Source organism: Oryx dammah, unplaced genomic scaffold (assembly GCF_014754425.2).
Source record: "Oryx dammah isolate SB20612 unplaced genomic scaffold, SCBI_Odam_1.1 HiC_scaffold_4, whole genome shotgun sequence".
Classification (NCBI taxonomy): Eukaryota; Metazoa; Chordata; class Mammalia; order Artiodactyla; family Bovidae; genus Oryx; species Oryx dammah.
The window spans coordinates 68865499-68883257 of NW_024070188.1; the positions used below are offsets into that span (position 1 = coordinate 68865499).

Consider the following 17759-nt stretch of genomic DNA (forward strand, 5'->3'; position numbering starts at 1 on the left):
GCTCCTTAGACATGGCAAGGAGCCCCTGTATTTACAGTGACTCCTACTCTGTTTTCCTCAGATGTGAAAAGTTGGAGGACAGATTGAAAACGGCAGTGTTAGAGGCCTGGGATCCTATCCCTGTGCCTGAACGTGAGCTCCTTGAGGCCAAGAAATGTGCCTGAATTTTCTGTTGTTCCCCAGTTACCAACACAGCCTGTGGCACATGATAATTTAGTAACTGTTTCTCAGGTGGGATAAAGTGTGGAGAGAATAGATTTTCTTAAAAGAGGAAGATTGTAGCTGTGCGTTTAAAACTGTAAGAACGGAAAGTGATGAAGTGATTAAGTAGATGACTGGATTAAAGGTCACAAATAGGTCAGATGTGGTATCTAAATTCTAGGAACCACATTCTCTGCTGGAGAGAAGATGTCATTTCTCAGATAAAATAGAGTCAGAGGCTGAATATTAAAAAAAAAATCAAAGCTTATTTTAAAAACACGTACTTTCCTAACATGAGAGTTAAAATATACATTCTAAAAATATGGAACATGGACAAAACTATAAAGTCAAGTCTAAGATAACACTGTAAAACATTTTAGTGTACTTCTTTAGAATTATTTTTCTTATTATTTTTACATCTACAAGCTGAAAGGTAGTGCTTTTAGTGACGGGATCAAAGGCTTTGGAGCTTAGGAGCCAAGTTGGAATCCTTAGCTCTTCTTTTTACTGTGTGTATGTTGGCAAATTACTTAATATCTCTGAGCTTCAGTTTTCCCATCTGTAATATGAAAATAGTATTTAGCCTGATGATTAGGTTTGTGTGTGTGTGTGTGTGTGTATTGGAGGAGAAAATGGCAACCCACTCCAATATCCTTGCCTGGAGAATTCATGGACAGAGGAGCCCATTGGGCTACACAGTCCATGGGGTTGCAAAGAGTTGGACACAACTGAGTGACTAACACACACATGTATATATATGTGTGTGTGTGTATAAAACAGTGCCTTGCATTTTATATATGCTGTAGAAAAAGAACCTATTTTTAGTAATGTAATAAATAAAAGTTTGAAATAAAAGTTTGCTATTTGTATAGTAATTGTTTTTTGTTTTTAAACTTTGAATCATACCATGAACATTTCTCTATATAATTAATAATTATTGAAATTATTTTTGTGGATTTATCATATCATCATTCATGTGGAATTCTGTTTTATTTTATCTAATTATTTATGATCTTGTTCCTTTGATAGATTTCTAGAAGGCAGAATTATTTGTTTAAAAAAATGAGCAATTTTGTTTTTTCTTCCAATTTTATTGAGATACAATTGGCATATAATATTGTGTAAGTTTAAGATGTACAGTGGATTGATTTGATATACTCATATATTGAAAAATGATTACCACAACAGGGTTAGTTAAATCTCTATTGCTTTACATAATTACCATTTCTTTTTTGTGGTGAAAACCTTTAAGATCTACTTTCTCAGCAACTTTCAAATATATTATATAGTATTGTTAACTATAGTCACCATGCTATATATTTTACACCCAGAATTTATTCATTTTATTGTTGGAAATGTTTACCCTTTGGCCAACTTCTCCCCTTCTCCTTCACCCCCTGCCCCCAGCAAGTGCCTGTTTCCATGAATTTGACTTTTTTAAGATTCTACATATATGTGATATCATATAGTGCTTGTCTTAAACAAGTGAACAATTTTAGGTTTGTTGATATATTTTGCCTTGGTAAATGCATTATTTTTTTCTTTGTCCCTGTCCAGTCTTTAGAATCTGTTTTGCGACATCCAGCAGACAATCGCACCCAGATTCGGGAACTTGGCCAGACTCTGATTGATGGAGGAATCCTTGATGACATAATCAGTGAGAAACTGGAGGCTTTCAACAGTCGATATGAAGACCTCAGTCACCTGGTAAGAACGGAGCCATGCTTGAGTGTTGGTTAAATGTTTATGATATGGAGCTGACCTCAAAAACTGATAGCAAGGGGAAAAGTTGGTAACCAATGGGGGTGCTGAGGACATTGAAATACTAGGTGGGGAGGAGGAGACTCTATAAGGCAGGCAGAACTTGATGATTAAAAAGTTTTTAATTTTGAGATTGTTGCTACTTGTGAACTATTTAATTTTCTTTAAGGATTATATTATAGTTGTATGCAATAATAACTCATATTATCCTAGTAAACATTAGAGCCATTCATTGTCTCTTATATATATACTCAGAATGTATCAAACATGCATGTTCATATCAGGAAGCAAAGAAAGGAGACTGTTTTTATAGAAGGTATAAGTGGGTATTAGAAGTTTTTAGGCATGTATTAAAAAAATAACTGTTGATGATTAGATCATGAATAGCTTCAAACTTAACCCCAAAGTGCAAGAAATAGTGGTTCAATACTAGGCACATCTGTAGAACTTTTTTAAACTTTGGAAAAATAAAGACTTATGTATTCACTGTATTTATAGACATTCTGTTATATTTTATATTTTTGTTTATAGGCTTTTTATTGAGTCCTACAAATGCCCTAAATGTGTAATAAATGACATATTTTATTTTTTTCCTTTATTAAAATAAAGGAATGTTACATAAAAAAATCTTTACATTTTCCCCTTTTTATATTGAGGTATAAGTGATATATGACATTTATTAGTTTCAGGTGTACAACTTAATGATCTGATTTTTATATACATTAGAAATTAATTACCACTATAAGACTAGTTAACTTCTGATATGATACATAGTTGCAATATGAGGGCTTATGAGATCTAATCTCTCAATAGAGTATTGTTAACTATAACCATCATGCCTTACATCACTTTGGCATGATTGATATATTTATAACTAGAAGCTTGTAACTTTTGATCCTCATCACTCTTTTTGCCTACTCCCTGCCCCCACCCTCTAGCAACCACCAGTTCTCTGTTTCTGTTAGCTTGGTGTTCATTTTTGTTTGTTTTGTTTTTTTCTTGTTTTTGTTACTGTTTAGATTCCCCATATAAGTGAGGTCATACAGTATTTGTCCTTTACCCTTTGAGTTATTTCATTTAACATAGTGTCTGCAAGAGCATTTTCCTATTTTTTCATGTTACATATATAGAAAGAAGTAATTTCCTGCAAGATGCATAAGGTATTAGAAGGACAGTTTCCCTGTTATTGCTAATTATTATTTAAAGTGCAGGCCAAAGTCTTGAAGTAGTGCTTTTATAGTTTGCTCTTTTTCTTGGTGGTTAGAACATAAGAGTTTTCTTATATTCAGCCATTTCTGTTTGTGCTGAGAGACTAATGATTACATTTCCCCTCCTATAGGCAGAGAGCAAGCAGATTTCTTTGGAAAAGCAGCTCCAGGTCCTGCGGGAAACTGACCACATGCTTCAGGTCTTGCAGGAGAGCTTAGGGGAGCTGGACAAGCAGCTCACAACGTACTTGACTGACAGGGTAGATGCCTTCCAAGTTCCGCAGGAAGCTCAGGTACTGCCATGGATGTGAGGGTGTTCCAATCATAAAGGGAGTGTCTGTAATCATCTCCTCACCTGCATGGGAACCAGCCCTGCCTGCCATTCAACCCAGAGTCAATGAGAGAGGCTGACCTTACTTACAGGGCAGCATGTGGGTTTGGGGGTTCTCATAGTTTTTATGTGAGGTCCTATCGAATAGCCACCATTTAAAAATTCTAATTTTCTTAGCTATGAAACTGGGAAAATTCTGTTTTTGTAAATAAGTGGTGAGCATTCGAAATGACCAGTGCAAAGACCTTCATGCACCATGCACAGAGTCCTGCAATAAGGGTGGCCATATTGTTATTACCCTGGAGGAGGAAATGGCAGCCCACTCCAGTGTTCTTGCCTGGAAAATCCCATGGGCAGCAGAACCTGGCAGGTTAAAGTGCATAGGGTTGCAAAGAATCGGACACCACTGAGTGACTGGGCACACACATTATTATGCTGCACGCTGATTAAAGTTTGTATCAGAGTGTGTTTTTACCTGTTGTATGACTCTATGAAACTTAAAAATGATATTCTCTCCCTTTTCTAATCTCTCTAGAAAATCCAAGCAGAGATTTCAGCCCATGAGCTGACTCTAGAGGAGTTGAGAAGAAGTACGAGGTCTCCACCCCAGACCTCCCCAGAGGGCCGGACTGCCAGGGGAGGAAGTCAGATGGATGTGTTGCAGGTGAGGAGGGAGAGCAGCTTTCTTTTACTTCTCAGTGTGTTGGGCATAAAAAGAAAATGAGAAAGAGCTGATGACTTGGATGCCTTTGGTCTTCTCTGTGATGTGAAGAAGGGGCTAGGAGTGGTGTGTTGAAGGCACACGGCATCCTAAGGTGGGCAGCAGAAACAGATTGTTGTTTGGGTGGAAACTATTGGATCTGAATTTTCTAGTAGAGTTGAGGACAGAGCAATGTCGATTTAGAAGTTCGCTTTGTATGGGTCTTTCCATTGACACAGAACCTCCATCAGTACAGGCTTCCTTCCTTGAAGCCTCAGTGGTAAAGAATCTGCCCGCCAATGCAGAAGACACAGGTGACAGGAGTGTGATCCCTGGGTCGGGAAGATCCCCTGGAGAAGGAAATGGCAACCCACTCCGGTATTCTTGCCTGGAAAATTTCATGGACAGAGAAGCCTGGCGGGCTACAGTCCATGGGGTTGCAGAGAGTTGAACATGACTACATGCACGCACTCCGTCGGGACTGGTGTGGCTGGTACACTGGGCAGGCTGAGTGCATGGGGCACAGTCCGACTTAGCCCTGTGCTGGAAGAAGCAGACTGACTTTGACTTTGAGCTTGTGTTGAAGGGCATTATGAATTCTAGGTTTCTGAACTGTGTTGTTCAGACAGGTGAGAAAATTAACGTGATTTTCATTACAGTGAGGCTATCTTAGCCTTTCATTATATTTCAGATTGAAACCCTGAGTGTCAAGGAATTGATGACACTGGGCTGTACAGTTCCTTAAGATGATCAGGCAACCTCACAGATTTCCATTAAGGAGTATTTTTATTGTTCTTTTATTCTACCCCTTCTCGAAGTATGTGTTATGCTAATATTCTCTGCTGAGAGAGATTATCATTCTAACGTGAATTATTATTTTCATTTCTGCCAACAGAGGAAACTTCGAGAGGTGTCCACAAAGTTCCAGCTTTTCCAGAAGCCTGCTAACTTTGAACAGCGCATGCTTGACTGCAAGCGTGTGCTTGATGGTGTGAAAGCAGAGCTTCATGTTCTGGACGTGAGGGATGTGGACCCTGATGTCATACAGACCCACTTGGACAAGTGTATGGTAAGGCCACTGGGTAGTTAATGTGTCCAATGGGTTTTCCTGTTGCTAATATGGCTTCATCTAGTGCTTATGTACATGGTTTGTTCAATTGTTGTTAGTCTAAAATGTGCTAAGAATAGGGATAAATGATGAAAAACAGGTTAGAAAATTAGAAGTGTGGTCCTTTCCTCCTAGGAAATTAGAAGAGATAGGAGAGAGAGACAGCAGAGATTGAAATCAATCACTCCAGTGTAAGGAGATCCAACCAGTCCATTCTAAAGGAGATCAGTCCTGGGTGTTCTTTGGAAGGACTGATGCTAAAGCTGAAACTCCAATACTTTGGCTACTTCATGCGAAGAGTTGACTCATTGGAAAAGACTCTGATGCTCGGAGGGATTGGGGGCAGGAGAAGAAGGGGACGACAGAGGATGAGATGGCTGGATGGCATCACCGACTCGATGGACATGAGTTTGAGTAAACTCCGGGAGTTGGTGGTGGACAGGAAGGCCTGGCGTGCTGCGATTCATGCGGTCGCAAAGAGTCGGACACGACTGAGCGACTGAACTGAACTGAAGTACAGTGTAATGAGATAAGGAAACTAGAATAGACATGTATATAACATGATTTAAAAACAAGAGGAAAGCATATCTTAATCACAGTATGAAGTTAGGGAAGGCTTTGACAGAATGTGACTAAACAGCTAAATTTTAAAGGATAAATTTGAGTTAGCTAGAAGAACCAGGAAATGGCAACCCACTCCAGTATTCCTTCCTGGAGAATCCCATGGACAGAGGAATCTGACAGGCTACAGTCCATGAGGTTGCAAGAGTCGGACACAACTTAGTAACTAAACCACTACCAGAAGAACCATACTTAGAATGAATGTCAGGAATATTGCAATGTCCAGCAAATTCATTCTCAAAGAAAGTAAAATTTTAAATATTAATTTATCAAGTTTAAGCCTAAAGTGTGAAAGAAGAAATTATACTTAGAATGGATGTCAGTCATATGGTAGCATAAAAATCATTCTCTAGGAAAATAAAATTTTAAATCAAATCTAAACTTAGGATGTAAAAGAAAAAATTATTTAAAAAACTTTATTACTTTTTAGTTTTGAACTTTAAAATTCAGTTGCACAGATCTTTCAGTTTAAAGATCATGTGCCTGAGTGTTTGGAGAAGACAATGGCACCCCACTCCAATACTCTTGCCTGGAAAATCCCATGGGCGGAGGAGCCTGGTAGGCTGCAGTCCATGGGGTCGTGAAGAGTCGGACACGACTGAGCAACTTCACTTTCACGTTTCACTTTCATGCACTGGAGAAGGAAATGGCAACCCACTCCAGTGTTCTTGCCTGGAGAATCCCAGGGACAGGGGAGCCTGGTGGGCTGCCATCTATGGGGTCGCACAGAGTCGGACACGACTAAAGCAACTTAGCAGCAGCAGCAGCAGCCTGAGTATTCACAGTCTTAGAATTGGTGTTTTGCCTGAGAAGAATCATGAGAAAATGGAAGATGACACATGCTAAGAAAAGTCTGGGAAGAGTTCTTTGTGGTTTTCAAAACTGTAATCTCCACATGTCTTTGCATACTGAAGATTGTTTGATTACTTAAAAACTGGAAAGAATGGAAGGATGAACAAATAGGATGAATTTTTATACATAATACGTGTGCATATGCATGTATGAATGTACATGTATATTTACTGAGATACAGAGATCACCAAAGCAAGCACTGTCCTTGACCTTGGGTCATCTAGTCCAGTGGTCTGTTACTATGTGGCCATGCCACGTGGGTGTTTCAGGTCAACACTATGATGAATGGAGATAAGAGAACCTGCCCAGGATAAAGCTTTTCAGTTTCAAAGCAATGAGGATGAGGGCATCTCTGAATTTGACCTATATAACTTCAGTTTCTTATGGTCATATGCATATTGATGTATGGAACTTTTATATGTTTTTTCATTATATAACTACCATGTGCTCATTGTGGTAGACTTTGTATTTCAGAGAACTGTAAGAAAAAAATTGTATCTTAATACTTCCAAATTCCCACAGCTGGAAATAGCCAGCATTAGCTTTTTTCTAGTAATGTCATTTAGGATTTTGAAAAAAGTAATTTTAAAAAATGTTAGACGTTCAACTTTTTGTCCTCATGTTTCCCATTTTTTGTAGGAAAATGTTCATATTATCAAGTACTTTCCTAAGCTTTTATGATACAGATACAGGTTTGAGTCTTTTTTAAATAAGACAAGTATGATCCCTATGAGTGTATTTTCTTATCTGAATTTAAAAAATTATTACAACCTTGATTTCATCTTACTCATTCTTTGAACCAGATCTGAGAGAGATAAAGCCCTTTGATCTCCATGGTTAGTTCTTAGCTGTCCATCTTTGTCATCCATGTTCTGAAATGGTTCCAGTTAATACATTTTCACTAATATGTATAATTTGTCTGGCTTTATTTTTAAGAAACTCTATAAAATTTTGAGTGAAGTCAAGCTTGAAGTGGAGACAGTAATAAAAACAGGAAGGCACATTGTCCAGAAGCAGCAAACCGACAACCCTAAGGGGATGGATGAGCAGCTGACTTCTCTGAAGGTTCTCTACAATGACCTGGGTGCCCAGGTGAGCAGGGCAGGTGTACTGCCCCCTCTGTCTCTCTCACTCATTTATGTATTCTAAAATTTTACTTCTGGGAGAAGAATGCTTATTTGAATTTTATGGCATCAATCATACATGTTTCCATTTATTCCAATAATTTTTATTATATATCTTTAAAAGTGTGTGTTGACTATGAGGGTCACTCCATTTCTTCTAAGGGATTCTTGTCCACATTTCAGTTCAGTTCAGTTGCTCAGTTTTGTCTGACTCTTTGCGACCCCATGGACTGTGTCATACCCGGCTTCCCTGTCTATCACCAACTCCCGGAGCTCACTCAAACACATGTCCATTGAGTCAGTGATGCCATCCAACCATCTCATCCTCTGTCGTCCCCTTCTCCTCCCTCCTTCAGTCTTTCCCAGCATCAGGGTCTTTTCCAATGAGTCAGTTCTTTGCATCAGGTAGCCAAAATATTGGAGTTTCAACTTCAGCATCAGTCCTTCCAATGAATATTCAGTGTTGATTTCCTTTAGGATGGACTGGTTGGATCTCCTTGCAGTCCAAGGCACTCTGAAGAGTCCTCTCCACCACCACAGTTCACAAGCATCAATTCTTTGGTGGTCAGCTTTCTTTATAGTCCAACTTTCACATCCATACACGATGGCTAGAAAAACCATAGCTTTGTAGTAGTTATAATGGTCATATGAATTAAATTCTCCCATTCCTGTCCATTTTAGTTCACTGATTCCTGAAATGTCAATTTTCACTCTTGCCATCTTTTGTTTGGCCACTTCCAATTTACCTCGATTCATGGACCTAACATTCCAGATTCCTATGCAATATTCTTCTTTACAGTTTTGGACTTTCCTTTCACCACCAGTCACATCCACAACTGAACGTTGTTTTCGCTTTGGCTCTTTTCTCCACTCTCCTCCAGTAGCATATTGACCTCATAGACACCTTATAGACCATATAGACACCTACTGACCTGCGGGGTTCATCTTTCAGTATCATATCTTTTTGCCTTTTCACAGAGTATGTTACTGTTAAAGTGGTGAATAGTTACATAGAAATGTATTTTTAATATTTAATCCAGACTAATTTCTATATTTTCAAAGGCTATGCCATTTCATAAGTTATTGTGAGGAAACTCCAAAAGTAATAGTCTCTGTATAAACACAGGTTATTGGTCCTTGGATTTCTAGATTGAACAATCCTTTGAGAAGTGTTAGAAACATTAGGACTCTAATAAATAGTATCAGGAACTTCACATTAATCCAGCAGGGTTTAAAATCCTATCCAGAAACATCTATAATTTGGACATTTTAGTGAATTTGTGGGGAAGTTGTTAGGCCCTTTATTGTGAATGACTGACTGGATCCATTAAGCTTAACGTCTTCTCTTATTGAGAATCTCTGCTCTGAAACCAGACAAGCAAAAACAAGATAAAACACAGAAACAAATGAAGTGAAACATTCTCATTAATATTGAAAAGCTGTGTTAGATAATATATTAAACCCTTCTGTGGTTATTAAATATTAACCAAGTTTCTACACAAGCCCAGAGAATACAAGCTGCAATTTTGTGATTACTTTGAGATTACTAACAGTCATACTTTTCCTGGGCAATTTGGATTTCACTTCTGCAAGATTAGATTACTGATATGATATACTGGTATACCATTTTTGATACATTGCACATCTGGAACATGTATGGTAAGAGCTTCTTTTTATATTATACAGCTGAAGTTACTTGTGAAATATTATTGTATTATTTGGGCTTCCCTCGTAGCTCAGATGGTGAAGAATCTGCCTGCAATATGAGAGACCTGGGTTCAATTTCTGGGTTGGGAAGATTCCCCTGTAGAAGGGAACAGCTACCCACCCCAGTATTCTGGAGAATTCTGTGGACTGTATAGTCTAAGGGGTTACAAAGGGTTGGACAAGACTGAGCGACTTTCACTTTCACTGTATTTATTAATTGACACGGCATTTTATAAATGGTAACAGTGTGGCTGGTTTTTACACCAAATTTCTGTGATTATGGCTTTAGAGTTAAGTCATTTTCTCACTCAACAGAACTAGACTTTAATGTGTATGAGGAGTTACACAGGCAGAGATACAGTGATTAGCAAAAACATGTTATCTCTGCCAAGTGGAACTGTGAGAAATAAAACAAGAAAGCTTTAATCAAGTAGTCATACAAAGTAATGTCAAATTATCAGCCAAAAGTGTTATGAAGGAATATATGTAGGACTGTAGGAGTATGTGTAAAGAGGGATTTGATCCAGTCTGGGTTAGGAAACCGTCCCTGAGAAAGTGGTGTATAAGCTGAGATCTGAAGGATAAGTCATAGTAGCCAGGGCAGAAATCAGTGGGAGAATTTTTGAGGCTGATTGAACATCATGTGTAAAAGTCTGTGGCAATAGGCAGCATGGTACATTTGTGTGGCTAAAGCAGAGAGAACAAGTGTGAGAACAAGTGATGAAACCAGATCCTACCAGTGTCTTCGAGTTTGTGGTAAATATTTTAATCTCTGTCTCTGAAGTAATGAGCAATTATTGCAGGGCTTTAGCAGGGAGAGAACATGCTCATATATTTGTTTTTCTAAGAGGCCACTCACTGCAGTTTGGAGGGTACATTGCAGACAGGTAAGCATGGATGTAAGAAGACCAGTTAGGAAGTCATTGTCACGCTCTTAGTGAGAAATGATGGTGCTTTGAACTAGGGTGGAATATTGGAGATAGTATGAACAGATTTTTTAAAATAGATACTTAGGATGTAAAGTAAGCAGGACTTGGGTGGAGAATTTGATGTGGAGATGCAGGAGAGAGATAAGGAGACTCCTGGGTTTCTGGCTTGATTATGTGGAAGATCATGGTGCCGTCCTTGGATGGGACACTTAAAGGCAGAAGCGTGGAAAATCATAAACGTGTGTTGGATATGTTGACATTTTAAGTGTCTTTGCGAGAGTTAATTGCGTATGTCAGATATTCACACAGTTATTCAAGTCTGGAGAATATATCTGGGATGAAGATATAAATTTTATGAGTCATACGCATAGAGGTGATAATTAAAATTTTCAGTGATGATGAGATTGCCTAGGGAGAGGATATATCAATAGTGAAAAAAGAAAAGTTTCTGAATTAAGTAAGTTTTGAGGGATTACATCACTTAGGAGGATATTTGAAGAAGATGAGCTTGTGATGAGCTTGTAAAAGAGACTAAAGTATATATGTATGTGTGTGTGTGTGTGTTTATATATGTATACCACATTCCTTTATCCATTTATTTATCAGTGGCTTTTGTGAATAGTGCTGCTGTGAGTATGGGAATGCAGATATCTCTTTAAAATGATGATTTCATTTCCTTTGTTGTACACCAGGAGTAGGGTTGCTGGATCATATAGTAGCAGTTCTTTTTTAAATTTTTTGAGGGCCCTCTGTGTTGTTTTCTATAACTGCAAACTTGACATCTGCTAATAAAGTAGATCTTAAGCGTTCTCACCACAGAAAAAGGTAACTATGTAATGATGGATGTGTTAATTAACTGTGGTACTCATTTCACAGTGTATATGTATATAAAATGATTACAGTATACACCTTAAAAACACACATTGTGCAACCATATATTTTATATGCATGAGAAACTACATATAACAAAGTGGTAAGAAGTGGTAGTATACCAGGAACATGCTAGGTCTGGGAAGCTGAAGGAAGGAGGGTATTTGGAGGAGTGTAGGTTTTTGTTTGGAATATTACTGAAATATTAAAAACAAGACATCCACTTAAAAGCATATAGTAGGTCTTTTGCCACTGGGGTCATCACTGAGCTTAGCAAAGATGATTTCTGTGGAATGATGGAGGTAGAGGCCAGAATGTCATGGCTTGAATGCTGTATGGGGATGACAAATGGTTTTGAGAATTTGCGTGAGAAAGGTAGGAGAGAGGGAGGGAAGGTGGGGCCAAAGGAGGAAATTTGTATGTGTATGTATGTGTGTGTATATGTGTATGTGTGTGAGAGAGAGAAAGAGATAGACAGACAGATGCTTGAGTATGTTTCATCCTTGGTGGGAATGATCCTATTGAGAAGGAATGTTTGCATATCCAGGAGAGAGAAGGGATAAATGATTAGGTAAAAGATTTACAACTTGATATTGCCTAATTTAATATTCAGTACATCTTAAAATATATTGATTAGGTCAGCTGAAGAGAGTGTAAATTGTTATAACTTGAACTGTAAATTATTTTCTTCCTGGTATACCAAAATCTTTGGTAGCATTAAGTTTTATGATGATTGTGTAGTTGCCTGGGCTTGTCAGTCAGATAAGTATCATAATATCTTTTAACATATTTCAAATATTTTTCTCCTGAAGTCTGCCTTGAGGTGCTATTAATTTAGAGTCATGAATTTTAATTAAATTCCATAGGAAAAAAATTTCACTTTTACGAAGGAATTGAATAATAATCAATCTTTGAGGCATGCAAGAGTAAAAATAAACTTACAGGATGAGTAAGAAATGCAATCCCATTTTACTTACTAAGAAAATTTGATTTCCATATCTAAAAAATTTCATCCCATACATGACATTTCACTCTACTATTTATAATATTGTCATCTACACATACATGCACATAAGAGGAGGAACATGTTTTCGTGTTATTTATTGTGTTTGACATCCTTTAAAGTGTCAGCTCAGCATTAGGTTGTGAGTCACTTTAGTCTGAACGTACCATTGTGTAATGCCAGTGGTCAGACCAGGCTCAGTCTCGTGGTCATGCTGCTCTGCTCATGGCCTTAACCTTTTAAAGCTTCGCTGTCCTGTTCTGTTAAGTGGAAAAAACGGTGCTGATCACCGGGTTTTATTGTATAACAGGTGTAGATTCATTACTATAATATGAGAGGCTGGTAAATGTCAGTTAAGTTCATTTTGCTTTCTAACAACAACAGTAAGAACAAAATAGTAATAAAAGTTTGTATTCCATAGCCATTTAATGTATTTTAAATTAAGCAGTTAATTGTGAAACATATGATTGTAAGAAATCTTGCTATTTCTCCCTCATGTTGATGTGTGTTTGTTTTTTAAACGGAATCCCTCATTGAGAGGGTTTTAAAACATCTGCTCAAAATGTTGAAAGATGATATTAATTGATGCCTTAACCTTGTTGAAGGGACTGGGGCAAGACCTTTGTGTATATATTTTCCTCACTAAAAACTCATAACAACCTTCTGAGGGCTATATCTCTACCAGGGTCACTGAGGAAGTTAAGTGGTAGAATTAAGATGAAAATCCAGGGTTGCCTGACACTTAACCACTACAGTATATTGTTTTCCTGCAGAAATGCAAGAATGGAGTGATTCTAGGTGCCAGAGATAAAGGTTAGATATGTCTTGGGGGTTAACTATGAATCTGTGTGGATCTTTAGTTCATATTGGTTTCCACCCATGTTCATTTCTCTTGTGCTTTTTTTTTTTAAGGTGACAGAGGGAAAACAGGATCTGGAAAGAGCATCCCAGTTGGCTCGGAAAATGAAGAAAGAGGCTGCTTCTCTCTCTGAATGGCTTTCTGTTACCGAAACAGAACTGGTACAGAAATCCACTTCAGAAACTTTGCTTGGTGATTTGGATACAGAAATTTCCTGGGCTAAAGTAAGTTGTAGTTCAGGTGAACCACGAAGATTATTGGTGTAATCGGTGGCATTCTGATCAGAGAAATCTGAGTATATGTCATTTGTCTCCATTTCATACTAAATATTGTCTTTTCATTTTTCCATTCTTTTTTCTACATCTCTGTCCTGAAAAAGAATAAGAATATTTTAAAAGCAGCTAACTTCAGAAGACACACACACACACACATGCATATATATACATATACAGATAATATATACATATATGTATATTAAGATAGGGGAAAGATTTATTGATTGATTTTGGCCACACCTCTCAGCTTGTGGGATCTTCGTTCCCCACCAGGGATTGAACCTAGGTCCTTGACAGTGAAAGTGCAGAGTCCAAACAACTGGAAAGGAATTCCCCAGAAGATGTTTTTATCTTGATTCTAAAGAGTTAAACTCACATGGCTCAACAAGGTCTTTGTAGTCATTATACTTATACAGTATAACTATACTTATACAGTATAACTATCACCTTCAAAATCAGTGACATTTTTTGAGTATTCATTCTTCACAAACTATTGTGCTGAATTTATTAGTTCTTCTATAGTAAGTTTTGTACCAGTAACTAATCTTTCTATTGCAGACTAACTGCAAACTAATCTTTCTATTGCAAGCTAATTGCTAACTGTAGAGAGCAGAGAAACAGAATTTTTAAAAAAATCAATAAAAGATCAAAAAATTTTCTCTAGTCCTACATTAGAAATCACATAGATTAGAGAGTTGATTTGCCAATTCTCTCTTTTGAGGTGGACAAAGAATTGAATGAAACACAAACTAGTTTTTCTTTTTTTAAACCAAAGCATTCTCTTTTTCTCAATTCATTTTCTAAGAAGCATGTATACTAGAGATAAATGCTGAAAATAAATGATCAGTACTGTGACAGAGCTTTACATAAAACCCCAGGTATCAGTTTTGACTTCTTCTACAGGTGTCGACTTTTGGGGTATGAAGAGGGAGGTGCTCTGAGGTCCTAGTGTGATATAATTCCTTAATTTGAATGCTCTTTGAAGTTAGCTGTTGTAAGAAACTCAAGATATTAGTCACCAGAAAGAATGTTCTCAGTTTAATTGCTCATTGAATGTATAATTGCCGTGGGCTGTGTGGAGTAAAAGGGATATATGAAGGAAGTGAAAAACAGTGGAATCCATGGGTTACAGTGGATGAATGACAACCAAAGGCACTTAACTATATATTTTTTTAATTAAAGTTTTTTCAAGGAAATATTATATTTTTTCTACAATACACTTTGAAAGTCATTATTTTTTATTAGTCCCATGAGTCCTATAAGCTAATTGAATGATATTTGCATAGTGTAATACCAAAAAAGAGACAGGAGCAAAAATGATCTTTGTTCAAAGAAGACCCTGTTATCATTTCAGTTTTTTTGTAGGCCCATGTAGACATGCAGGCATAAGCATATATTTTAAAAAGAATTATATCTAGTGTTTCATTACCTTTTTGAAAAGCAGGTTATAGCTTTAACATTTTCTTTTATCTACAAGTGTTTTGTGTCACCCATTGGAGATATTTTATTTCTTATTGTCCCATTCCTCCATTCATGGCCATTTAAATTATTACCAGTTTTCACTATTGTAAAAACTGCTGTGATGAGTATACTTGTGGTTAAATCTTACCATATATTTTAATGCTAATTAATTTTCTGAGGATAAATTCTTAGCTCTAAAAATATTGGGTCAAGGGATGTATCCATTTTAAAGTCTATACTGGTTACAAAATTGTCCTTCAGAAATGTTTTACCCAACAGCTGTGAGTGAGAATTCCTACTTGCCTGTTTTAACTAAACTTTTGACAATGGTAGACAAATAACATGTCTTGGTTATTTAATTAGAACATTTTCCTTTAGCATATAGGCCATTTGTAGCTCTGTCTCCATTTGATCTTGTAATTTGGAGATCTTTACCTGTTACAGTTATTAAAGTTTAATATGTTGTGTATTGATGCAATTTTTTGCCACTCTAGTTTCCTTTCTGTTCTGTATATTTTAAAAACACTTATTATACATTTTTTAAAGAATAAAATCTTTTTTCTTTTCTAATTTTTGCCTTTAGTGTTTAGAAAGGCCAACTTTACAACAAAATTACATAATTACTTACTTATATTCTCTTCTAGCTCTTTTATAGTTTCATCTTTTTTACCTTTAATGCTTTAATCCTTCTGGAATTTAGTTTGGTGTGTGTAATGAGGTAAGGCTCTAACCCTTTTCCCCCCAAATAGTTTGCTAGTTATCTCAGCACTGTTTGTTGAGTAATTATCCTTTCCTCACTGATTTGACCTGCTCAATTCATGTATTATTTTTGTCTGTTACTTTGCTTTATTTTCTGCTTCGCTGATCTGACCCTCTGAAAAGTTCTTCAACTATTTAATATGTGGTTCTATAATAAACTTTAGCATGTAGTTAATGACAGGATTTCCTGACTTTATGTTCCTTCTTTTGTATATACTCATATGAATTTTAAAATTATTACTCTTAAATTCTTTAAAAAATTCTTTTAGAAACTTTGGTTTGAATTGCCTTAAATTTATAAATTTGTTTTGAGGGGAATTGACATCTTTACTAAATTAAGTCTTTTTAGTAACATGTAAATGTCTCATTTCCTCTCCAAATTCCCTCTCTACATAATGCTTTGTAAACATGCATATATGCCAAAAAGTTTATTCCTGTGTATTTATTTTATTGGTATGTAAAAAGTATACTTTTTATTTTAAACTAATTTCTTATAGCTGGTACACAGGCAATATCAATTTTTGCATATTTAATTTTTAATCATCTTTGTTTACTCACAAAAATTCAATTAGTTTTTCAATTGATTATCATTTTTAGGGCAAAGACAGTAATTAATGATATTTATTTCTTCTGGAACCATTCACTCTTAAATTCCCACTTAATTTTATTTCAGATTTGAAATAATGAAGATGGTATATACAAATCACAAATTCACAGTACATTCACATCATTAGAGTAAACCAAATGAAACATCAGTACGTAACATTATCACCCAATTTTTTCAAAGTTGTATTGTCAGAGTTAAGAACCATGCATATTTTACAACTCTTCAGTGTATTTCCACCACTCTGCTGCTGCTGCTGCTAAGTCGCTTCAGTTCTGTCTGACTCTGTGTGACCCCATAGACGGCAGCCCACCAGACTCCCCTGTCCCTGGGATTCTCCAGGCAAGAACACTGGAGTGGGTTGCCATTTCCTTCTCCAATGCATGAAAGTGAAAAGTGAAAGTGAAGTTGCTCAGTCGTGTCCGACTCTTAGCGACCCCACGGACTGCAGCCTACCAGGCTCCTCCGCCCATGGCATTTTCCAGGCAAGAGTACTGGAGTGGGTTGACATTGCCTTCTCCATTCCACCACTATAAAATTATATTTTCCACTGCAAAATTTAAATAGCATCTTCATTCCAGAACATAATGTTTTTATTCCATAGCTTAAAAATCAGCATTTTCGGTGTAGCCATTTTCTTTACAATAAAATATATTAACATAGTTTGTGTACTGTTTAAATTTAGTTGCATGTAATTAATTATTTCTTATAGTTTTTAAAGACTACTGTAGCCAATCAGTCCATAGCCACTGAAGGAATGTAGAAAGTTAATAACTGAAGAGAGCATGGCTCTGGGTATTCTGTTTTTCTGTTTTTTTCCCCTCCTTGCTGGAGAAGAACACTTAATTGAGAGAAATATTTTGATGTCTTTATAAATATACCAGTAATTAATGAGGCCAAATGAATCTTACATCTTGACTCACTTGCGATTTTTATCTTTCAAAATGTGATTGAATGATGTAAGAATAAATGTGGACTTGAGCTTCTTGAAATGATTTACTTAAATATTATTCTAAAAAGGTACAACAGCAGTAGGGTAGATGTGTGCATGCTACGTTTTGATTGAAAGAACTTTGCAGTTTTAATTTTGGAACCCTACATTCTCTTTAAAATTTTCTAGTCAAACTTATAAATGTGAGAATCAAGTTATTATAATACCATCCAGAGTATTACCTTTACATAATGTGACAATTGCAGAACCAAAGCTTAGATGTGCTACTTTTCCTGTGATGTACTTAAGATGAAATATTTTTTGTAATGTTTATAAACAGACTATATGTTAAGTTACCTAGTTATAGGGCTGTTCAGTTCAGTTCCGTCGCTCAGTTGTGTCTGACTCTTTGCAGCCCCATGGAGTGCAACACGCCAAGCCTCTCTGTCCATCAC

The 17759-nt window shown here is 36.6% G+C and overlaps 1 protein-coding gene across 12 annotated transcripts in view; it reads left to right on the plus strand.

Moving 5' to 3' along the window:
* The window catches only part of UTRN (utrophin), a 547129-nt gene that overhangs the window by 194045 nt on the left and 335325 nt on the right, over positions 1-17759 (plus strand). For all 12 annotated transcript variants that reach the window (XM_040238622.1, XM_040238626.1, XM_040238624.1 and 9 more), the window contains 6 exons: positions 1759-1908; positions 3302-3463; positions 4037-4165; positions 5097-5270; positions 7719-7874; positions 13328-13498. In XM_040238622.1, coding sequence (XP_040094556.1) covers positions 1759-1908; positions 3302-3463; positions 4037-4165; positions 5097-5270; positions 7719-7874; positions 13328-13498 — 942 coding nt within the window. The remainder of the gene's footprint in view (positions 1-1758; positions 1909-3301; positions 3464-4036; positions 4166-5096; positions 5271-7718; positions 7875-13327; positions 13499-17759) is intronic.